General features: G+C 41.1%; 1 protein-coding gene across 3 annotated transcripts in view; it reads left to right on the top strand.

The window, feature by feature from the left end:
* The first annotated feature begins 940 nt into the window (after positions 1–940).
* LOC124274699 overlaps positions 941–25,674 on the top strand; it is a 54,521-nt gene continuing 29,787 nt past the window's right edge. Inside the window, exons 1-10 of one of the 3 annotated variants that reach the window (XM_046710064.1) lie at positions 942–1,059; positions 2,212–2,262; positions 4,313–4,348; positions 4,657–4,692; positions 4,815–4,964; positions 6,090–6,211; positions 6,402–6,529; positions 7,475–7,733; positions 10,380–10,626; positions 10,956–12,091. In XM_046710064.1, coding sequence (XP_046566020.1) covers positions 6,419–6,529; positions 7,475–7,733; positions 10,380–10,626; positions 10,956–11,082 — 744 coding nt within the window. In that variant the 5' untranslated portion in view covers positions 942–1,059; positions 2,212–2,262; positions 4,313–4,348; ... (2 more) ...; positions 6,090–6,211; positions 6,402–6,418 and the 3' untranslated portion in view covers positions 11,083–12,091. Of the gene's footprint in view, positions 1,060–2,211; positions 2,263–4,312; positions 4,349–4,656; positions 4,693–4,814; positions 4,965–6,089; positions 6,212–6,401; positions 6,530–7,474; positions 7,734–10,379; positions 10,627–10,955; positions 12,092–25,674 lie in introns of those variants that run through there. The other 2 variants (XM_046710065.1, XM_046710066.1) reach the window with 2 other exon arrangements.

Here is a 25,674-nt window from a genome sequence, read left to right as displayed (position 1 = left end):
TTTGAGGTTGCGTCACCATCAAGTGACGTCACTACCTTCGTTTGTAGATCGTGACGTCACGAGACCAATCGTCGTGACGTCATACGTGTATGACGTCAGTGTGGCCGTATATTTTCGAGGTTGCGTCACGTTACGTCACCTCGGAAATGTGCGGTCACCATACTACTGCACTGTACATCGTGTCAACTGGTATTATATCCATACTTGGTTCCACTCCATTAATCTGAATCGACTCATTATATGCATTTAAACATTTCATCTGTTATGTAATAGATATAGAAGGGTAATACTGATATAGAAAGGTAATATTGATATAGAAGGGTAATATTGATATAGAAGGGTAATATTGATATAGAAGGGTAATATTGATATAGAGAGGTAATATTGATATAGAAAGGTAATATTGATATAGAAGGGTAATATTGATAGGTGACATTCATTTTTAGCATGAAGGATGAATGAGAGGTATCATCTTCCTTCTCCAACTCCTTCCTCGACACCTCCAACTTCGTCTGTTGCTTTCTTCTAACCGTACATGACCTAGTAGACCCGTGAAGGTCTGAGGTTAGAATGAACCTTCAGAAACCCATGCTTGTCGTAAGAGGCGACTAACTTGATCGGGTGGTCAGGCTCGCTGACTTGGTTGACACATGTCATCGTATCCCAATTGCGCAGATCGATGCTCATGCTGTTGATAACTGGATTGTCTGGTCCAGATTCGATTATTTACAGACCGCCACCATATAGCTGGAATATTGCTGAGTGCGACGTACAACTAAACTCACTCACTCACTCACATGACCTATTGGAAGCAACCGACAACATTTTGATGCAGTGGTGCAGAAGCATATTTTCTGGTTTTTCGTCATATCCGTAGTAATATGTATTGGAATCAGCTCATGCCCATGGCATTGTTTCTGTAACATATTTTCAAAGAAATAATAATGAGAGTTGACCTTCAATGTTTGTTTAAAGGCTCAGTGAAAGGACTCATCTGTCCTCTCCACTGCCTTCTTCATCGAGGACTTCTCCAGCTTCTTCTCCATCTCGTTCTCCTAGGTAACCTTCATCTTGTCTTCAATATACATTTGACAATGTGTATAATAACACAAACCGCTCTCTACTTTGTCACTTTGAGGAGTTTTTCTTCATCCGATCACAAGGTCATCCTTCGTCTCAGTAAACTCAGGGCGGTTGGGTAGCCTAGCGGTTAAAGCGTTCGCTCATCATGCCTCAGGCCCGGGTTCGATTTCCAAAATGGGTACAATGTGTGAAGCCCATTTCTGGTATCCCTCGCAGTCATATTGCTGGAATATTGCTAAAAGCGGCGTAAAACCCACCGCACTCACTCGGTAAACTCAAACAGCATCTGTAGCATCTTCTTTGATAAATCTGCATCCCGTGGGGATTAAAGGTTGGAACGTCCTAGAGGTTAGAATCACATCACATTTCTCTAAAAATACATAATGCATATCTCTCAGTAATAGTAACTATCAGCCCTCGGGGAAGTAACCATACACTTTATTCCAAAAAATAGATACATATTTATTTAGGTTACAATATTAAATTAAAAGATTCGAATGAATTCATGCAACGTTGCATTACATCGACTCTCGCGCCCTCTACCGGCCGAAAATTATTTCAAGCGAACCCCATAGCGTTATGTCCCTTAGAACGCTTTTCACTATTATCCTATTTATAACGCAACTTGTGAATGAGGCCAGTTCGGCAAACACCGACAACACAGCGTGCGACAGTTTTCAATGTGCGGAGCAATCGTTCACATTTCATATATGGCAAGTGTTATCTGTTTGGAAGCTGTTCGCCTCGAAGTTTCAGTTATCGATTTCATGCAAGTCGTAAGGGATATTAAGTCTTTTATTGCATCAATAGGAAGCCAAAGTGAGTGCATGTGCCCCCAATATATAAAATATAGGCAAAAATATTGTTGAAAATGTGTGACATTGTGCCTTTAATACTCTTAATGATTTAAAACAGTACTGTTTTTGTCATAATGTTTGTAGTCTTTGGTGTCTGATATTCCTGCTTGTCCTTTAATATCCACTTGTTTGATTTGTAATTAATCCAGAATCAAAAGCTCGAACTACAAAATCCTCACATCTGTATGTTATTTCCTAACATTTGTGGTCGTTTCTGTTATGATTTTTTATATTACTGTCTCTTTCATCTTTCTTCCATTCTTGTTCGCAGCACTGATTCAAACCAGCCTCCCCGTCGTCGTCGTCGTCCTTCTCCCTCAAGGTAATCATTATCATGTCGTTATCATGTTGGGTTAAAAACAAACAAACAAATGTAAAGGTCAAACGTCTGAAGATAAAGAGAAGCACTGCCATATAAACGTACGGTACATTTCACCAACAAAAGTCTGTGTGGGACAATCGTGAAAAACGTGTAATTGGCTGTTCAGAGACGGATGGGTAAGGTTAATGGGTTCGAATCCTAAATTCGCATGTTATGTTTTTAGGCATAACAGAACCAGACACGGGCTGGAGTTTCTCTACAGCGATAATTAAGATCCATATAGTTTCGACCGTTCTCTCAACGACATGGTACAGCTATTATAGTCTTCAACGAGTGGTTAATCTAAGTTCTGTCACTAATTCATATTTTAGAAATGTTTCAAACCCTGACTGTAATTCAAAGTGAAATGTCAAAATCGGATGAGAAATTTTGTAAAGCGTCTTTTGTAAGTATAAAATAAATGCCTGGTATGCATAGTTCCTGTGAGCAAAACAGTTCACATTCCCAGGAACTTTGTCACTTATCTTGGTGTAAATGATAGAATATGGGGTGAAAAAAGGGAAACTACTAATCGAAGTAGCAAGAAAATAATTGAAATATCGGGAAAATAATAGTTGCTGTGAGAAAATAATCGAAACTAAGAGAATAGCAAAAAACAGAAACATATTATGTGACGAAAGTAGTGGGTGTTCAAAGTTATGCAGGGGCGGATACAGCTTTTTGAGAAAGGGGGGTGGACACTATTGAGAAAAGGGAGGGTGCACACTTAAAAACCCGAGTTTCAATGGTCATTTAATAAACTTTCAGTACAAAAGGGGGTGCACACCCTGCAAAACAAACCCCCCTCTGGATCCACCTATGTTATGAGACAAATCATCAGAGTTGGTCTGTCGATTTCTTGGGACTGTGCAAATTATACGATTTTGTGTTAGTAAGCAATTCATCGGTCTCAAATGAAATCAAACGGACTGTTCCTCCACACTTCGACAGAGTGGTGACTTAGGATACACTACTGCCACTGTGTAATTATCACGTAGCACAATATTATTTCTTGGCAGTAAACAAACGCGCATATTATGAAAACAGAAGAAACTGGCTTTGTGAAACATTTCTGAGCGTTTTGCATAATTTTAAGTAAGGGAGTGAGTGAGTATGGTTTTACGATGCTTTTAGCGATATTCCAGCAACAGCATGGTGGGGGACACCAGAAATGGGTTTCACACATTGTCCCCATGTGGGGAATCGAACCCGGGACTTCGGCGTGACGAGCGAGCCCCGCATAATTATTTAGATATGCTACGACAACTGCAACAGTGTATACATGAGCCTCACAACAAAAGTAAACAATATCTTTTCCTGTTTATCGATGATTTTTGAACGAAAGTTGACATGTGATTACTTTGATGTAGTGTCTTTCAAAAATGAAACAGATGTAAAACATCTACAATACTAGAACAGTATGGTAACGATGTGACGAATCGTCACGTGGTGGCTGCTTGTGGCAGAGTGACTGACTGAGTGAGTTTAGTTTTACGCCGCTTTTACCAATATTCCGGAAATATCACGGAAAACGGGCTTCATACATTGTGCCCATATGGGGAATCGAACCCGGATCTTTGGCGTGACGAGTAAACACTTCAACCACTGGGCTATCACGTGGCAGAAGTATTATGCTGGTCGATCTGGAGTGAGTGAGTTTAGTTTTACGCCGCACTCAGCAATATTCCACCCATATGGCGGCTGTCTGTAAATAATCGAGTCTGGACCATACAATCCAGCGATCAACAGCATGAGCATCGATCTACGCAATTGGGAACCGATGACATGTGTCAACCAAGCCAGCGAGCCTGACCACCCGATCCCGTTAGTCGCCTCTTACGACAAGCATGGGTTACTGAAGGTTAATTCTAACCCGGACCTTCACGCGTGGTCGATCTGGAACTCTTGGTAGGACGATGCACTAGTCCGACGATTCTCCAAATATGCTTACACACTTGAATTGAGTCTAACTTCTTTGTAATAATGGCTGCATAATTTACATTCTTTACAGATTCCGTACAAAGGATAAAGCTTTTCGAACCTCCAGGTAAGTTATTGATAAATACTTTACCGTATTGCCGTTTTCAATGTCAATGATCGAATAATAAATAAATCATCACGTTTAATATCAACATTCCTGTTTATTCTATTACTGTATACCGAGGAACTAACAATATGATGAAATGTTTTTCTTTTATACAAAGGATAAGCAAAGTCAAGCAGTTGGACAGAGGTATGACATGAATATATTTAAAGAAATCATGACGTTTAATATCAACATTCTTGTGAATTCTAATACTGTACACCGAAGAGATATTTAATTGATGCATTCATTTTTTTCATTTAACTTTGCAGGATAGAAACCAAGGAAAATCAAGCAGAGGAACAGAGGTATGACATGAATATAAGGAAATAATCATAATGTTTAACATTAACATTCTTGTGTATTCTATTACTGTACACCAAAGAACTGATTAAATGAGGAACTAAAATATTTCTATTTTATTTTTCAGGATAGAAACACAAGCAAAGAAAACTCAAACAGAGGAACCAGAAACACAAGCAAAGAAAACTCAAACAGAGGAACCAGAAACACAAGCAAAGAAAACTCAAACAGAGGAACCAGAAACACAAGCAAAGAAAACTCAAACAGAGGAACCAAGGTGTGATATTTATGTATTGTTACGTGCAGTACTGACTGACTGACTGAGTTTGGTTTTACGCCGCTTTTAGCAATATTCCAGCAACATCACGGCGGGGGACACCAGAAATGGGCTTCACACATTGTGCCCATGTGGGGAATCGACCCGGGTTCTTCGGCGTGACGAGCCAACGCTGTAACCATTAGGCTACCCCACCGCCCCGTTACGTGAAGTAGTTAACCGGGAACCTGTATAAGGACTGTGCGTGAAACCGACAACCAACAAAGCAACACAGATGGTAATATAAACCACAATGTAGCAATGGTTAGGCTTCCAGGTTAAGTATACAGAGTTAAAATGATCTCCACGCCATTGCTGATATTTTTGTAACTTGAGGTGTAAATCGAGGTAGGTAGGTATATAAGGTTTTAGGGCGACCTTGGGCCTTAAAAGGCCTATATGCGGTTGTGAATCGAGATGAAAGGCAAGAGTTAACTCCCCTTATATATCTACACCTAAAGACTCCATAGGAATCTCCAACTTCGCTGGGATATATCCAGGTTAACGCAGTTTCGATATCCTGAAATTGGAAATATACCTTAATACATTTCTGATAATCACACATTTGTCATTTATCATTAAGCAGAAACTATTTATATAGAAGCAAAGAAAACTTTTTTTTAGAAAGTTTTTCACGAAATGTGATATCAAACTGATAGACTGACTCTGTTAAAAATAACAGAACAGAATATCAATAGTTCAATTGAGTTGCCTCACCCTGACAAGAATAGTGAGTGAGTGAGTTTAGTTTTACGCCGCACTCAGCAATATTCCAGCTATATGGCGGCGGCCTGGGGAAATGAGGTGGGAAAGCTACATAATTATTTCCATATTTACCCCACTGACCCACTGACATAAATTAGTATTGATACATGGACAAAGCGTGTCAGTAAGAATGAATCATTTGTTCCAGAATTGAAAAGCACAAAAATGTACAACCCCGGAGAATCACCACCTGTATTTTATACTGTTGGTGATTACGATACACAATCCGTCGATCCAACAAAATTCTGACTTTTATAGTACTCCACTCACAGCACTGTAAAGGATACCTGTGGTGTTCAGGCAAAATAACATTTGTTCCAGAAACCAAACCCGCAAACACGTACAAACCAGTGAACCACCACCACCACCCATACCTGATCCAGTCTTTGATGATGGCGAGGAGGTTCTGGCCCGGTGGGAGGATGACCGATGGTACTACAAAGGTAGGAAACATTGCCGATAGGATTAGTTTTAGGAGTCTGTTAGCATCGTGGCTTCATAAACAAGCACCCTGGGCATTAGTCAGTCACCACCTATCACTAATCCTAGTAGACATTTGATGACGGTGAGGAGGTTTTGTTTGGGTGTTTTCATATCGAAGGCCCGGGTTTGATTCCCCACTGAACATTTCAGGAAGGATTGTCCAGCGCATGGATAAATACAACTACAAGGTGAAAGATACCACAGGCCGAGATGACATCATCAGTGGGGAAGATATCGTCCGGATAACTGATCATTACGACACTGTGTCCTCTCCCGAGGTAACACTTGAATAGGTTTACTGAGGAATTATTTCTGTTATTTCGATTCCCCACATGGGTACACAGTGTGAGGCCCATTTCTGGTGTCCCCCGATATTGCTGGAATATTGCTAAAAGCGGCGTAAAACTAAAATTCACTCACTCATTTATTTCAGAGCAGCATCATGCTCGCGATCTAGCTTAGCAGTGGCAGGCCTACCAAAGAAAACTTTCCCACTGTGCAGAAAACCCAGAAAAGCCCACATTAATCGTGGAAATAGCAACATAAACAGTACAAACGGCTATGAAAGGCTATGAAACTGCAACATTTTTTGTATCAGCGAACTTTGACCTCTACTGCGCATGCCCATTACGACCCGCGCTGCTTTGAAATTTCCGAGCAACCTTGAATCGCCGCGCGTAGAAAAAGTATTGAATATGTCGAAATAATTGCTGTCAATCATTTCATACGAATGGAAAGTAAACTAAACAAGTGTGCACACAAGTATGATGATGATAAATGCCAAATAACACAACACAAATACTATAAAATGGGAATGTTACTTTTGTCTAAGCTGGAAAATGTCAACATGCGGTCGAGACTTCCTCTTCCATGTGCGCATGCGCAAAATCGAAGCTGCAGACTCTTCGTTTTTTATCCCGATTCAGCGATTTAAAGTTGCCGTTTTTACTGTTTCAGTAGCGAGGTATTATGTTTATGTTGCTATTTCCACGATTAGTGTGGGTTTTTCTCCGTTTTTCTGCACAGTGGGAAAGTTTTCTTTGATAGGCCTGAGTGGGATCCACCTTGATCTTCTTCCGATTATAGCTTGAATATAACTAAGCGCGGGAACGTACTGACGTTTTCATTAATTTGATTAACATGTTGAAGTGTTTTGATCCTCTGTGTAACCACCTCTGTTGTGTAAATCCGTACCTCATAATTGAGTTTTCTTTCTGTCACAGAGAGCCAGTGGCTGTGTACTGGCCCCACACCCTATCTACTACTGGAGCTACGCCCCTGGTCGGGTGGTGGAAACGCTTGATCAGCATCTAACTGTCCGTTTCTATGACAACAATCAGAAAAACATCAACAGTTCGGACGTGTACGCTGCCAGGAAGCGAGAGAAACATGACAAGGACGTGGCGGAGATTCGCCAGCGAGAGAAAGACTGGGAGGGACTGAAGGCTTTCATCAGAGACGAATCAGGCGTGTATAAACTAGGTACGTCAACGGAGACGAACCAGGGGTGTACAGACTGGGTAGGGGACCAGAGAAGAATCAGGGCTATACAGAATTGGTAGGTCATAGAGACAAATCAGGGGTGTACAGACTGGGTAGGTGACCAAAGACGAATCAGGGGTATACAGACTGGGAAGGTGACCAGAGACAAATCAGGGGTGTACAGACTGGGTAGGTGACCAGAGACAAATCAGGGGTATACAGACTGGGTAGGTGACCAGAGACAAATCAGGGGTGTACAGACTGGGTAGGTGACCAGAGACAAATCAGGGGTATACAGACTGGGTAGGTGACCAGAGACAAATCAGTGGTATACAAACTGGGTAGGTGACCAGAGACGAATCAGGGGTATACAGACTGGGTAGGTGACCAGAGACAAATCAGGGGTGTACAGACTGGGTAGGTGACCAGAGACAAATCAGGGGTATACAGACTGGGTAGGTGACCAGAGACGAATCAGGGGTATACAGACTGGGTAGGTGACCAGAGACGAATTAGGGGTGTACAGACTGGGTAGGTGACCAGAGACAAATCAGGGGTATACAGACTGGGTAGGTCACCAGAGACGAATTAGGGGTGTACAGACTGGGTAGGTGACCAGAGACGAATTAGGGGTTTAAAAACTTGGTTGGTCAACAGAGACGAATCAGGGGTATACAGACTGGGTAGGTGACCAGAGGCGAATTAGGGGTTTACAAACTGGGTAGGTCAACAGAGACGAATCAGGGGTTTACAAACTAGGTAGGTCAACAGAGACGAATTAGGGGTTTACAAACTGGGTAGGTCAACAGAGACGAATTAGGGGTTTACAAACTGGGTAGGTCAACAGAGACGAATTAGGGGTTTACAAACTGGGTAGGTCAACAGAGACGAATTAGGGGTTTACAAACTGGGTAGGTCAACAGAGACGAATTAGGGGTTTACAAACTGGGTAGGTCAACAGAGATGAATCAGACGTGTACAGACAGCTAGGTTACCAGAGACAAATCGGGCGTATTCAGACAATGTAGGTTATCAGGCATACTTATAAACACCACAGGCACGATACTGTCTGCCATGAATGAACTAGTGGCTGCTAAGCAATTACTATACTGAGTGAAAAAAGAAACTTCACATTCTTTCTTCAGGGCACTATAAAAGAACAAGAGATGGTAAGATGGTTAAACTGTCATTATTTCATTGCTGAGATCTGTGTGATGTACTCGATACACTGACAGTGCCATAATCAGTTCCATTAGGCTACACCGCCGTTCCAAAACATGGGTATAGAGAATGTCAAGTCACAAGAATAAAAATGCGAAATTTCTCAGTTCAATATCGTATATGGCCGCCCCGCGCATTCACCACTGCCAAACACCGTCTCCTCATCGACTGCCTGATGCTTGTGAACACGTGGTTGGGGATTCTGCGCCATTGCTCTTGCAAGGCAGCGCCAAGTTCTTGCAAATTCTGAGGTTGTTTCCTAAGACCACGAAGCCTTCTCCCAAGTGCATCCCAAATGTGCTCTATTGGATTAAGGTCAGGGGACCTCGATGGCCAGTCCATGACGTTGATTCCAGCCTTTTGAAGGAAATTTCGTGTCAACATCGCGGTATGCGGCCGAGCATTATCATGCTGGAACTGTAGAGCTGGGCCATGAGCCGCCATGAAAGGAACGAGTTCAGGGGTGAGCACCTGGTCGCGGTAAGCAGCAGCTGTGAGGTTTCCACGGATGACCAGAAGTCGGGAACGGTTGTTCCCACAGAAAGCACCCCACACCATGCAACTTCCGCCCCTGAATCTGTCGACTTCCTGTACACAACATTGGGCATACCGTTCACGACGTCGTCTTCAGACTCTGTGCCTGCCGTCCGCGAATCTGAGGGTAAACCTGGATTCATCGCTAAAGACGACTCGATTCCAGTCTCTCTGGGTCCATCGGCGGTGACGTTGGGCCCACAGCAGACGTTGACGTTGATGAAACGGCGTCAATATTGGCCCACGATATGGACGTCGAGAATGGAGATTGGCAGCCCGCAACTGATTTGGAATGGTCTGTGAGGACAGTCGACCTCTAAACATCTCAGCCCTGGTTCGTGTAGCCGGCAGAAATCTGTCACGTAGGTGACGTAGGACGATTTGACGGTCTTCTGCTCGTGACGTCACACGTGGACGACCCGATCTTGGGCGATCAGAAGTGGTGCCAGTTTGTTGTAGACGACCTCGCAAGTCATACACAGTACGAGGACTGCATCCCATTTCTCTTGCGACGTCAATAACTGATCTTCCCGCTTGCAACATGCCAACGTTGCACATTTGACAATCGTGGCATTTCAAGTACCGTTAGGACTGTGGTTTAAAAGTGTTTTTTTCAATTCTTGAGGCCAATGCAAACACGTGCATACTAAGAAAACTTCGATGTGAAGATCACGTGATCAACTGCACGTGCAAAACCTGATTTGGCACTAACGTCATTTGCACGACGAATGGATGGGTTTGAGTGGGGTTTAGTAACGTTTTTCTAGAGTCGAAAGATAGGGATCCCATTTCGGTTACATAGATGTCTCATCAGAGAAAAATTATTTATCATTTTTCAAATTACATTTTGTGAAGTTTCTTTTTTTACTCAGTATATATCTACGTTTCTAGGTACAATAGAAAAACAGATAGGACGTCAGCAGAAATATTCCGTGAGATGGGGCGATGGCCAGTGCAGCGAACAGATGTCCATCCACATCTATGGAACATACACCCCTATGATCAAGTTCAAGGTCGGCAGCTACATCCTGGCACGTGCTGACCCTGACAGAATACATTTCCTTCCGGGTCAAGTGAGAAATGTCCACAGAGATGGAGACGATCAAAAGCTAGAAGTGGAGTTTGTCAATGGGAAAAGGTATTACAGGAATGTTTGAAATGGATCAGTTATGTTTAATCAAGAGACAAAATATGGATTGTTTTCTAAATCTTTTTTGGAAACTTCATACTGGTTATTTTTTTATCATGACACCTACAAACGTACTTCCTGTTGTTAAACGCAGATGTGACATACTTGGAGACACCAGTAGCGATATTCGATGGCCACTTCGTTTAAATGTCACCCTCAGGTATAGTTCAAATGCTCTTATAGGTTTACATGTAAAGACATGGATGTGCAACATCTTGAGACTACATCAATACTGTTTAGTGTAGAAACATACTTTCACTCACGAATTCTGGTTTCAGCTTAAAGAATGTACTCTCCAAACATAGTTATTGGATGAACAAGATGGCGTTTATTGAGGCAAAGAAGATGTTTCTGGCGCATCACCAAGACCTGAGTGATGAGGAAGACTCCCCTCGTTTCGACTAGACTGCATTCAGGTCATCTCCATCCAATATATGACATCTCGGAGAGCATCTGGAAGAATCCAATTTGGATCTAGAGTCACTAGTTTCACAATTCACGTGACTGTCACATGACACAATATGGCAGAAGTCAGGGCCCTTATATGCAAATACTGCTGCTATTGAAGTCTCTGGCTTCCTAACTCACGTGGCCCAATATGAAAATGGCCGTGACCAATATGTGTGATTATTGCTTTATATGAAAGTGAATATATTTTCACCATGAATATTTAATCAAAATCGTCCGCCATGTTGTACAAACCACATACTGAGGAATCGGTCCGTGTTGCTTACAGTGAATACACGCACTGTCAATATTTCCATGGTGTCCGAGGTATTATCTTGGTGACGAGGGTACCAGTCGAATTGAGCCAGCTCCAAAATGCCCTAGAAAATTTGGTCAAATTGGCCCGGATATTTGTCAAATTTCCCAAGGGGGTAGTCCGAATGGCCAAGTTTATTTGAAATGATTAAATATATTCCATAACTGCATAGTTTTTGTCAATTTTGATATTATATTCTTCACATAAAAGGTATTAATAAGTAATATTTCTAATAAATGTTCCATTAGTAAACACATAACAGCAAAATGAATATCCCTGTATAGAAAACACTGTAATACCAATCATTATGCATGTTATTTGCTCTTATGAGTTTACTAATGGAACATTTATAAGAAATATTACTTCCTAATTACTTTTATACTTCAGCTAGCTAGTATTACACTGACGTGCAAAAAAAGTTCACACTTAGTGCTCTGAGATGCCTGAGGTGCCTGACTCTGACGATGTGGGTTCAAATCCCGTATGGGACTGAACCTAAGAAAAGTCTAAATCTGCATTTTACTGAGAAAGTGTAATCTTAAAACTTAATGTTATAAATAACCTTTAGTTTTGGCAATGGCATTACATGCCGTCCTTTCTTCTTTCGTAAAGTAAATACATGAATTAAAATAATGCTTGTATTATTGTTGATTTGTGTGTTTTGTATTCTTTTCCTCTCTATAACAATCCCCGATGCAGCAGAATAGAATGTGATTTAACACAGCTATGCAGCTACTAGTTCAGTAACATTTAGAGGATGGTAGGGTAGCCTAGTGCCTAAAGCCTTCACTTGTCACGCCGAACACATGGGTTTAATCCCCCACATGGGTACAATGTGTGAAGCCCATTTGTGGTGTCCCCCGCCGTGATATTTACTGGAATATTGCGTTAAAAACGGCGTTAAACTAAACTCACTCACTCACAAGACCTGGGATTCAAACACACAAAACGCAATTCCTGGTTCACACAAGACTTGGGATTCGAACACACAAAACGCAATTCCTGGTTCACACAAGACTTGGGATTCGAACAACACAAGGCGATTCCTGGTTCGCACAAGACCTGGGATTCGAAAACACAAAACGCGATTCCTGGTTCACACAAGACTTGGGATTCGAACACACAAAACGCAATTCCTGGTTCACACAAGACTTGGGATTCGAACAACACAAGGCGATTCCTGGTTCGCACAAGACCTGGGATTCGAACACCCAAAAAGCGATTCCTGGTTGGCACAAGACCTGGGATTCGAACACACAAAACGCGATTCCTGGTTTACACAAGACCTGGGATTCGAACACCCAAAACGCGATTCCTGGTTCGCACAAGACTTGGGATTCGAACACCCAAAACGCGATTCCTGGTTCGCACAAGACCTGGGATTCGAACACACAAAACACGATTCCTGGTTCGCACAAGACCTGGGATTCGAACACCCAAAAAGCGATTCCTGGTTGGCACAAGACCTGGGATTCCAACACACAAAAACGCGATTCCTGGTTTACACAAGACCTGGGATTCGAACACACAAAACGCCATTCCTGATTCGCACAAGACCTGGGATTCGAACACCCAAAACGCGATTCCTGATTCGCACAAGACCTGGGATTCGAACACACAAAACACGATTCCTGGTTCGCACAAGACCTGGGATTCGAACACCCAAAACGCGATTCCTGGCTATAAAGGTTGTTTATGAATTAATGTTATTAATAATGCACAAAGTTCTAGACAGTAACTATTCGGAAAACTTGTTAGTGCCTAAATTTGAGGGAGAGATGGATGTAACACCAGTATGAACGCTGTTTAGGGTAGCATCATGACAAGTGAGTTTGTAGAGTGAGTGAGGGAGATGGGTTTAACGCCAGTATGAACAGTGTTTAGGGTAACATCATGACAATTGAGGTTGTAGAGTGAGTGAATGAGATTGATGTAACACCAGTATGAAAAGTGTTGAGGGTAACAACATGACAAATGAGGTTGTAGAGTGAGTGAGGAAGATGGATGTAACGCCAGTATGAACAGTGTTTAGGGTAACATCATGACAAGAGAGGTTGTAGAGTGAGTGGGGGAGATGGGTTTAACGCCACTATGAACAGTGCTTAGGGTAACACCATGACAAGTGAGGTTGTAGAGTGAGTGAGGGAGATGGATGTAACGCCAGTATGAACGGTGTTTAGGGTAACATCATGACAAGCGAGTTTGTAGAGTGAGTGAGGCAGTTGGTTAACGCTTGTATGAGTCAGTGAGCTTGTAGAGTGAGAGAGAGAGATGGATTTAACGCCAGTTTGAACGGTGTTTATGGTGACATTAGTTTAGGTTAAGGTTTGAGTGAGGTTGTGAACAGAGGAGCCTGGTTCCTTGCATTTACTCGGGCTAACGCTGACTTTACAAGTATTTTTACATTGTAACGAATTGAGATTGATCATGACCGCTGATTGAACGGTCACCCTTCCAAGGTTTGGGGATAAACTTGATTGTTGAAAAGGCAGACATTCGATAAATTAAGATTGAGCACTTAATTGTTGTTTTTTCATATGATATATTCTTGTATGAAAGTGGTGTATTTCGGTCAGTTGTGGTAACATTAACGGTTTTGTATCAGTCCAATGTGTGAAGCCCATTTCTGGTGTCCCCCGCCGTGATATTGCTGGAATATTGATGAAGCGGCGTAAAACTAAACTAAGTCAGTTGCATCAGTCATATACCTGATAGGACATGGCTTTGCACTGCTTTGAGCAATATTCCAGCAATATCACGGCGGGGACAAGAAAAATGGGTACAGATTTGAAACAAGTAAATATCAGCGCAGGAAAAATGATAACAATGTTATAATCAATGTGGTGAAACATAATCAGTGTCGTATATATCATATATTATATAACAACAAGCCCGAAGTCACATTTTCACTACATGTGACAGTTGAATACTAACAGGGTTGACAGCTAAATTTTGAGTGAAATCGTTCGTTTTGACATTTCATTTCACACATACACACACGCACGCACGCACGCACACGCGCACTCGCACGCACACACACACGCACACTCACACACACAAACACACGAGATAATTAAAAACGAAAGTACACGGACACTGCACGTTCTCAACGTGTGTCAACTCGATGGGTTCCAAAGCTTGATATGGTACAACATATCGTTTGAGGCTGATTCAGAAAGGTTCTTGCAACTATTTGTATCTATGGGTGAAGCCTTGGTTCGCCACTTCGAGCCCTAACTACAAGAAAAACAGTGGAAGGTTTTGCCATTGCCACCACAACAAACGTTAAAGACATCATCATCCTTCCAACATCGGTGGCAAAAGTGTACCGCCGTAGATAGAGTTGAAGCAGTAGTTATGACGTAACCCCGGTACCACAATCACGAAAGTCGGCTAAGACAATCTGTTCCCCCTTTCCTCGTTCACACAAACAAAACAAGGATATGATAGGAAAATATGAAAGTTTCAAAACATAACTTGATGTTTTTAAGATATAGTTATGCTTTTATTAAAATTATTGCCAGATACACGTCAAACCTTCAATTTCACATGGAGCAGCTTTTGTATACAGTCGAAACCCGTTTATCCGGACTTTTTGGTTACATTCAGAAATCGTCCGGATAACATGGCGTCCGGTTAACTGGATCAAACAAGCAAAACGTATTGCTGATGTATACTGATGTGTGTGTATATATATATATATATATATATATATATATATATATATATATATATATATATATATATATATATGCATATATATATATATATATATATATATATATGTACCAATAAACATTCTTCATCTCATTGACTCATATTACACATTACGTCTTACTTAACTTCACTCAATATCTTGACATTTCCCATGAAGCACATTTCTTTAAAAAAAACTGTCATAGATGTTTGTTTCGTTGGTTTGATTTCATCCAGTTTTTTTAACTAAGTCCATCACCAGATTCACCGAACCTTCGTCGCCATTACATTCATAGAATGTCAGCAACCTGTTGGCGTGTATAAGGGTCACGACGTCTGTCATTGCATCATGTTACAGTCACGTGAAATTGTGACTACATCCAATATGGATTTTTTCAGACGCTTTCCGAGATGTCATATATTGGATGGAGATGACCTGAATGCAGTCTATCCGTAACGAGGGGAGTCTTCCTCATCACTCCTGTCTTGGTAATGCCACAGAATCATATTCTTTGCTTCAAGGAACGCCATCTTGTTCATCCAGTAACTATGTCTGGAAAGTACATTCTTTGAGCTGAAATCCAGAATTTGTGAGAGGGCGTATGTTTCTACATTATACAGTATTGGTGTAGTCTCAAGTTGTTGTACATCCATGTCTTTACATGTTAAACTATATGAGGATCCTTACTCTACCCGAGTTTGATCTGTCCATCGAACACGACTACTGGTGGAAATAACAATCCTGGGGACCGTTTTCTGTATTTTGATTAAATATAACTGACTCCATTTCAAACATTCCTGTAATACCTTTTCCCATTGACAAACTCCACTTTGATCGTCTCGATCTCCGGGACATTTCTCACTTGACCCGGAAGGAAATGTATTCTGTCAGGGTCAGCAAGTACCAGGATGTAGCTGCCGACCTTGAACTTGATGATAGGGATGTATGTTCCATAGATGTGGATGGACATCTGTTCGCTGCACTGGCCATCGCCCCATCTCACGGAATATTTCTGCTGACGTCCTATCTGTTCTTCTACGGTACCTAGAAACGTAGATGTAGTATTTGCTTAGCAACCACTAGCTTATTCATGGCAAACAGTATCGTGCCTGTGGTGTTTATAAGTATGAATACGCCTGGTTCGTATCTGGTCACCATCAAGTTTGAATACTCATGATTCGTCCCTGGTCACCTATTTTTCTGTACACATCTGATTCGTCTCTGTGATCTTCCCGGTCTGTAAACGCCTAATTCATCCCTGGTGACCTACCCAGTCTGTACACGCCTGATTCGTCTTTGGTTTCTGGTGACCTACCCAGTCTGTACATTCTTGATTCGTCTCTTGTGACCAACCCAGTCTGCACACGCCTGGTTCTTCTCTGTGACCTACCCAGTCTATACGCCCCTGGTTCGTCTCCGTTGACGTACCTAGTTTATACACGCCTGATTCGTCTCTGATGAAAGCCCCCAGTCGATCCCAGTCTTTCTCTCGCTGACGAATCTCCGCCACGCCCTTGTCATGTTTCTCTCGGTTCCTGGCAGCGTACACGTCCCATCTGTTGATGTTTTTTTCTGAGTGTTGTCATAGCAACGGACAGTTACATGCTGACCAAGCGTTTCCATCACTCGGCCAGGGCCGTAGCTCCAGTAGTAGATAGGGTGAGGGGCCAGTACAAACTCAATCGTGAAGCACAGTTTTACACAACAGAGCAGGTTACACAGAGGATGAAAATGCTTCAACATGGTAAGCAAGTTACGAACATGTCAGTTTACCCCGGCATTTAGTAACACCAGTAAGATTCCAATTAGAAGACCTCGACCTTTAAATAGTCGAGTCGGGACCAGACACACCAGTGGTTGATAATATGAGCAACATCCCATGCTAATTGATAACAATTGTTTCTGGAAATGAGGCTTCTCGAAGGATTCGGAAAGAATGGTGACCAATGGCCCCACGCCATCAGTATACGGTTACAGGCAACCATACAGAACCTATGGTCTGACAAACGATCCATCAAGTAAGGTCGCAAGTATTGGCTGCATATAATACTCCATGTGAAGAAGACACAGGTTCGGAAAGTTATAATACATGAAACATCATTCTCAGATGAACATAGAAGTAACAGAGAATCAAGAAATATCAGGATAAATGGTAGAGATATTAACCATAATGCTTAATAACCCCCGATGAGGCTTTTTAAATCTAGAGATCCGTTAATTGATCTTCAGTAACCCATGCTTGTCGTAAGGGTGACTAACGAGGTCGGGTGGTCAGGTTCGCTGGCTTGGTTGACCCATGTTATCGTATCCCAATTTGCGCAGATCGATGCTCATGGTGTTGATCACTGGGTTGTCTGGTCCAGACTCGATTTTTTACAGACCGCCGCCATATAGCTGGGATATTGCTGAGTGCGGCGTAAAACTAAACTCACTCACTCACTCACTGTCTTGCACTAGACAGATACACTAGCGTAGAACAACATGCATGTTATTATATAGTTGTACTCGACATCATTACATCATCAGCAGAGAGAAGTAAATATATTTTAACAGCATCACTATCTAATTATATGGTGCTTTACACTTTTTTTTATCACTTTCTTTCTTTTTGATGGGTACATAATTGTTGCATTTGTGGTACATATAAATATACAAAGTATGGACACGAGTGGTAGATAACCCGTAGGCTAGAAGAAAACATTGTGATTAAATTTTATGTGAAGAGGTTATGGCAAGATGACAAGCAAGGGGAAGAATTTACCATAGTTGCAGTGGGGATGCTTTACACTTTCTTTCATTTTCCTCAACTGACTCATTAATAAAAATGTAAAAAGGAAAGGACTTAGTATACATCCGTGTCTTACACCTAAGTACATTCCAAACATCCGAGATCATGCCTTCATTCCTAACACAGGATTTAACCTATTTACAAATACCTTATAACAATTTCAACGTTATATAATACAACGTCCATGGGAAACGAAGTATTACCCATAATTTGTTGCTGTTAATCCAGTCAAACGGTTTAACGAAATCTAAAACGATTGCGTAGAACTTTATTTGCGAGATATTTTCGAATAAGAGCATTCAATAGATCGTCTGCAAAAAAGAAGAAGACAGAGTTACAAACATGACCGATGGAGTTGGCAGTTATAGACTATAATGTATGGTAGTTCTCGCATGCATGTGTACAGGTTCATGGCTTTCAGACTACAGCTGAAGGGGGGCAACTCTTGTATCCTTACCTCTTGTCTGTCTGCGACAACTGTAAGCCCTCGCTTAAGGTATGTTTAATGATCTTGTGCACATTTTCTAGATTCCTCATCTTTGTAATTACTACTGTATATGCTCAACTGGCCCATTGCCTGTGGTGTAAGTGGCGTAATCAAAAACGTCTAAACTGATATCATAATGAAATTAGTACTTAAGATAAACAATGCGGTAAGGGACCTGAATCAGATTTGCCACGACTGCTAAATTCATTGAGCACAGCCCCCTTTTAAGAATAGAAGTCACAAGCTGGAGCGTTGGGGGATACGCTCACCTGGTGTCCAATTGGTCACTACTTATAGGAAACTCTTCGTACATACGTATAAACTAAAACATTTGTACACAGATTACTAGAGTGCGTGAGTTATATTTCACGCTCCACCAACCACTAGTGTGGGCATTCTTTACAACTAATATCGAACTCTATTCAGCAACATTACATCAATCTGGCGGTGTGACAGAAACTGAATACGCTAAAATAAAGCCATGTTGATGAACGTAAATACTGGGGTTATGGTTGGTGTGCGTGTGCGTGTGCGTGTGCGTGTGAGTATGTGTGCGTGCATGTGCGCGTGTGTAGAAGGGGTGGGGAGCGGGGTTGAGGTGATTTTAACCCACGTGTCTACATATATCCTGTCACTGTGATTTTAAACTACATATTTCCTCCCGGTGGATCAATTTGTCTTCTTTTACAATCCAATAAGCTAACCTCACCCTTCGTCTGTGTATAGATTTCTCGAGGAATTGACACGACTGGGCCGTTGCATTCATGCACATTGATAGCTCATTTCTCAGAAATCCCACACCGCTACAAAGGGCATATTTCTCCGTAAGAAGTTGCACACACTGCAGTTTAATAACAGTGTTATGTTAAACAGGTCCAGGCCATTCAGCAAAGGAACTGCATGTGCATAACACTGTTCCGGAATAATCCAATCTATTGACAGATACCCATCGTTACGATAACGGTAGTTTCTGAAGAGAGCCTTTTGTCACTACACGACATAATACAGCCAGTCTCAGTTAAAATGTACAATTGCCAATGGAAACTCGCGGGAAAAAATTGTTTCATGTTCGGTATATTGCATTACTTTTCATGAAGAACAAGCATTAGAGAACCTGTTACTAAATATTCAGCACTCAGGCACAGACAAATACCCTGCAACAGCTCTTTATACTACTGTACTCTGATATTACAATGAAATTTACGTGACGACACCCAAGCCACAATGACCAGCTGCCTTTCAACTAGCAATACATTGATATTTTCACAAACAGTAGAATAAGATAGACAGTTTCACATGTCATCCATGTGGAAAAGCAATATGAACATCCGGGCATGTACTTTATTATTTCAGATTTTTTATACTGGGTATGAAAGGAAATGACATTGTTAAAACTGATACGCTTTCTCATCGATAATGCTAAAACAGAATTGCTGCGTTTCATATTTGATTATCACCTGTCCTTGTGATACTGTATTGTCAGGCAATAATCTCACATGCTGGTCCAAACGATCTTAACAGTCATCTGGATAACAACGCATTCTTTTTTTAAGTGTCGTAAATTACAATGTTTCATTAATTTTGATACAAATAAACAATACCAAATGACAAAAGGTGCAACTCTTAAATCCCTATATTTAGAAGTTGTTTTTTTCCAAATTGACAACTAATTAATGAAACCAACAACTTTTGGTTAACCTGACCTTGAACATTAGAGGCATAAACCCTGATCAAAATACCACTGTCACGTAAATTACCAGTCAACAATTGCATCTTTAAATATAAATTGTCATTGGTTATTCTATCATAAGCAAGGACCAAAGCAGAGGTTTCGAAGAACAACTGACGTATATGAACGTATAAAACACAGAAACTTGTACATGAATAAAAGCAGGTAGCTTAAAATCACTGGTCCGTGTGTTGTACTGGAAACACCATTCTCATCAGGCCTTTTAGTCACTACAGGCTCCCGTAGAACAACTTCTGCAGTCGCTTCATTCTGGGTCATAGTAGCTAGAATGCCTTTTACATTTTCTCCATATTTTCTGACTTTTCTTTTTGTTTCTTTCGCTACGGTTAATTTTTCTTTTTCAGCTCTAAACAGTGTACTGGTCTGCTTATAATACTTTTAACACGTTCCAATTCTTTCCTATTCCATTTGTTTCCCAATTCTGATTTTCCCGTTCTCTGTATTCTCTTTCTTTCTCTGCTTGAGAATTAGCTATAATATCTGTAATAGATGACCACAATTCAAGCAATAATGTATAGATTCCATCATTTAACATAATACCACTTTCCAAACAATCCCAAATAAAGTAATGTAATTTACGTTAACAGTTAATATTAGACTTCATAAATGCTTTAATATGAATCGCATGCAATAACATCACTACTTTGAAGAGTATCCCAATAGCCATTTGTTTAAGGATAAAACATGCATGTTTTTAAGTATTATCATCATAGTGTGCAGTTCCACAAGCATCATATAAAGAACTACATCAATAAATAATCAAACACTGAAATTAGTTCTGTTTACATCTTTAAATTTAAATCTCCACGATCCAATCACAGGTTTACTGCTTTATCACTTGATAGGAAACCATATGTTTCAATATTCAGCTTACTTTATACACCTGTGCTTTATGCAGAAAAGATTAATGTAGAGGCAATGAAAAGTAATTTACGTCACACTTCTTGTAATTTACGTTACAGGGCCATGCATGGAAGGCAAAGAATGGTTTTCATAAATCATGTCTGAATTATGAAAGTATTTAAACTGATTAATCAATATGTTATCGTAATGTTGCAAAAATGTAACTCGGAATTATTATACAGCATAATCATTGGAAAACACTTATTCTACTTCAGGATGAATCAGGAAACTCCGGTTCATCAATGTTCACATTCGAATGACGTGCTGAAATGACTACTGCTTCCAACGTGTGATTGCATAGGGTATTTGTGGTGCACTTTTGCACTTACAAGGGATTTCTGAACATCAACTAAACGTAAATTACAAAACGTAAATTACATCCTTCTATTAAATGTCCAGGATGAGGGCCACATTACTCCGTTTTGGTGATTTAATGTTTGGAAACATACACGGTTATGCTATCCATATAAATGGATTAGGGCCAGCATCGATTCCTATGAGACTTATTTTACTGTGACCGTCACGCAGGATTACATCCTTAAAAAATCGTTCCAATAACTGAAGATAAAATGGATTAGTTCGTTCTATTAATTTTACTTGTTGATCAGTTGACATTTGTTTGCAAGCAATATTGTGTTCGGCATAGAATACAACCCATTTTACTTGCTAAACTTGTTTATATGTGGTAAATGTTATGTACGTTAGTTACCATAACGTAAATTACGTTACTGCTACCGACAAAATTAAAACAAAAAATTGTCTTTTTGTTTCTGTTTCATTCTTGATTTTTATGTTCTTAAATATAAAAGCACCCTTTGAAATTCATTATTTTGGTTTATTAAGTTGACTTGTAAGTAATTAGTATTATCTAGAAGAGAATCATTGACGGCAATATGCTTTGCCGACAGCAAGAAAATCATAACCAACTGTAAAGAAACAGTAAGTTTCAAATATTTTCTCAAATGTTTGTGACTATTGTAGTTTACCATAAATTTCTATTACATCTGACTATTGAATACTGTCGATTTCATAGGAAAAACGGTTTCACGGTATGGATAGCGGGGCCTGTGACCAGTCCGACAGCATTTGTACAACTTAACTGAGAATGACTGAATAATGCTTTGTAAGTCATGTTTATTTCCTCAAGAATTGTGTTTTATATGTTAGAAACGACATATTCTGCTGTTTGCTTGGCATTTAGAAGTTGGTGACTAATGAGAAAGTAAGATTGTGATTTTTTTTATTATATATGATGTCCCGTCCGTGGATAGTAAACTTTTCATCATTTAAAAGCTCTGCAATCCGGCAGCTGTCAATTCTGGATCTCGGCATTGAAATGATCCGCATGAATATGTGTTTAAGAAATTGAGACCAAACAACCGTCAAACAGACTAACATCTTGTCTCTGATAGAAGTAAAGTTCTATATTATGTTGATAAAATTGGTACAAAGAAGACCAGATACTTTGTCCATTTGCAAATATTGCAGTAATCTAGACTGGCCACATATTACAGACTTACAGGGGCTGTATGGGATATATTTATTTCGGGATATGTGTGTCAAAACAACCGTTCGAGATACGCCAGGCCTACGGAATTAAGTTACTGACCTTGTGCCGTTGTACAAGGTAACCTCGGTGCTACGTCAGTCAGTCGTAAGTCTATGTCAAAAGTCTATGTACGATCACCTTACCGCTGAAGATCGTTTAGTACAACGGCAACCAGGCGTTTAGGAATCGTCTGTCTGACGCCAATCTGCATACTCTCCCCGAGAAAGGCATCATTTACCCCCTTTTAGCAAAATATCAGACATATAACGTCTTGCCAGGAATGACTATTGCATATTGTATCAATGTTGGGAATGAACCCTAAACAGGTGTGTGGATTGATCATCATATTGTGAGGTTTTGAAGCCGTATGGAGCTGTATTCCTATTCCAAACGGATCACGTCGGACCTCCGTAAAGGGTCTTCTTGTCTTTGGGATGCCATCCTTGGCCGGATACTCTGAGCTCCTCGATTACTTCTCGGGAAATCTGTGCAGCGACACACGTCGGTTCAGAGAGTCAGTTGTGTAAGAGAAGGATCAGTGAAGCAAGACGTTTGGGTCACAGACAGATCAGTGTAGTGAGACATTTGGGTCACAGACAGATCAGTGTAGTGAGACGTTTGGGTCACAGACAGATCCGTGTAGAGAGACGTTTGGGTCACAGACAGATCAGTGTAGTGAGACATTTGGGTCACAGACAGATCAGTGTAGTGAGACGTTTGGGTCACAGACAGATCAGTGTAGAGAGACGTTTGGTTCACAGACAGATCAGTGTAGATAGATGTTTGGGTCACAGACAGATCAATATAGCGAAACATTTGGGTCACAGGCAGATCAGTGTGTAGTGAGACGTTTGGGTCATAGGGAGATCAGTGTAGCGAGACGTTTGGGTAACAGATAGATCAGTGTAGTGAGACGTTTGGGTCACAGACAGATCAGTGTAGAGAGACGTTTGGGTCACAGACAGATTAGTGTAGCGAGACGTTTGGGGCACAGACAGATCACTGTAGCAAGACGTTTAGGTCACAGACAGATCAGTGTAGCGAGACGTTTGGAGCACAGACACATCACTGTAGCAAGACGTTTGGGTCACAGACAGATCAGTGTAGTGAGACATTTGGGTCACAGACAGATCAGTGTAGTGAGACGTTTGGGTCAGAGACAGATCCGTGTAGAGAGACGTTTGGGTCACAGACAGATCAGTGTAGTGAGACATTTGGGTCTCAGACAGATCAGTGTAGTGAGACGTTTGGGTCACATACAGATCAGTGTAGAGAGACGTTTGGTACACAGACAGATCAGTGTAGATAGATGTTTGGGTCACAGACAGATCAATATAGCGAAACATTTGGGTCACAGGCAGATCAGTGTAGTGAGACGTTTGGGTCATAGGGAGATCAGTGTAGCGAGACGTTTGGGTAACAGATAGATCAGTGTAGTGAGACGTTTGGGTCACAGACAGATCAGTGTAGAGAGACGTTCGGGTCACAGACAGATTAGTGTAGCAAGACGTTTGGGGCACAGACAGATCACTGTAGCAAGACGTTTAGGTCACAGACAGATCAGTGTAGCGAGACGTTTGGAGCACAGACAGATCACTGTAGCAAGACGTTTAGGTCACAGACAGATCAGTGTAGCGAGACGTTTGAGGCACAGACAGATCAGTGTAGCGAGACGTTTTGGTTTTAGGAAGATCAGTGGAGCCAGACGTTTGGATTTCAGGTAGATCAGTGTAGCGAGACGTTTGTAGTAATAAGTGACAATGAATTGAAGCTGCTATTAGCAACATTCATTCGTTATTATTTACCTGTGTTTCAACACTGGGCACGGCGGAGATCCGTATTCACATGGTTTATGACATCGGGCATAATCAGCCTGGGACACCTTGACTGTCTCTATACCTTAATATCAATATTTTGTTGGCACAACAGCGAGTCACAAATGCTTTCCATTCCACTGAGGTGCCCGAAGATAATCTATATTGTATTCCGTCCCGGGGAAGCTAGTTTTCCAAGAAAACAACCAAAACAAAGCAGACAAACAAAAGAGAAAAACCAAAAGAACCAGCCCCTCCAAAAAACAAAACAAAACAAGAACAAGAAACAAACAAAACAAAACAAAACAAACAAACAAACAAAACCAATATTGATGACTGCCACTAGATGAACAATGATGAACTTGAACTAGCAACGCCAAGGTCAAGGCAGTGTGGTCAAGACGTTTAAAATCAGGAACTTCAGGAATATCGATGAACTGATATCTTTGAAATCAGCCAAATATCCAATTCCCTTCCATCGACTTAACCATCTAAACTAGAAGTAGGGAAGGCGATTAAGACCATCTTGTTTGTATAATATTTAAATATTCTGACTTAGAAGAAAGCTCGCCATGAGGTTACAATATCGGTTGGTTGGCTTGCTGTTTAACGCCGCACTCAGCAATATTCACGCTATATGGCGGTCTGTAAATAAACGAGTATGGACCAAGCAATCCAATCATCAACTGCATGAGGATCGAACTACGCAACTGGAATACGATGATATGTGTCAACCAAGTCAGTGAGCCTGACCACCCGATCCCGTTAGTTGCCTCTTACGTCAAGCACGGGTTGCTGAAGATCAATTCCTACCCGGATCTTCACGGGTATAAGATTACATAGTTACACTGATTGTCTAGTCTCTCCTGATCACCTCAGCCAGGAAGACTTCACACGAAGAGAAAGGATAGTGTTTTCACAAACACCATCGAGACCCTCAAATGTTAACTTGACCATTTCAGCCCCTCTAACGTTGAAAGGCCTATGACCTCGTTTAACATGGCCACTGCGGAGATACTGACATATGATGTATTTCGTTTTACAACGTTTACATGTGTTATGATAGTATTCACAATGCGGACTAACCATATTAGTATTGGCATAATCTGTATTAAGCTACAACTATAGACCTTCACATTGTACGAAAAGTGGGGTAGCCTAGTGGTTAAAGCGTTCACTCGTCGCGCCGAAGACCCGGGTTCGATTCCCCACGTAGGTACAATGCGTGAAGCCAATTTCTGGTGTC

The sequence above is a fragment of the Haliotis rubra genome, unplaced genomic scaffold (genome assembly GCF_003918875.1).
Source record: "Haliotis rubra isolate DU_JTF1 unplaced genomic scaffold, ASM391887v1 Scf1931, whole genome shotgun sequence".
In the NCBI taxonomy this organism is placed as follows: Eukaryota; Metazoa; Mollusca; class Gastropoda; order Lepetellida; family Haliotidae; genus Haliotis; species Haliotis rubra.
Note: the sequence above shows the minus strand (reverse complement) of the source record. Positions and strands in the feature narration are given on the sequence as shown.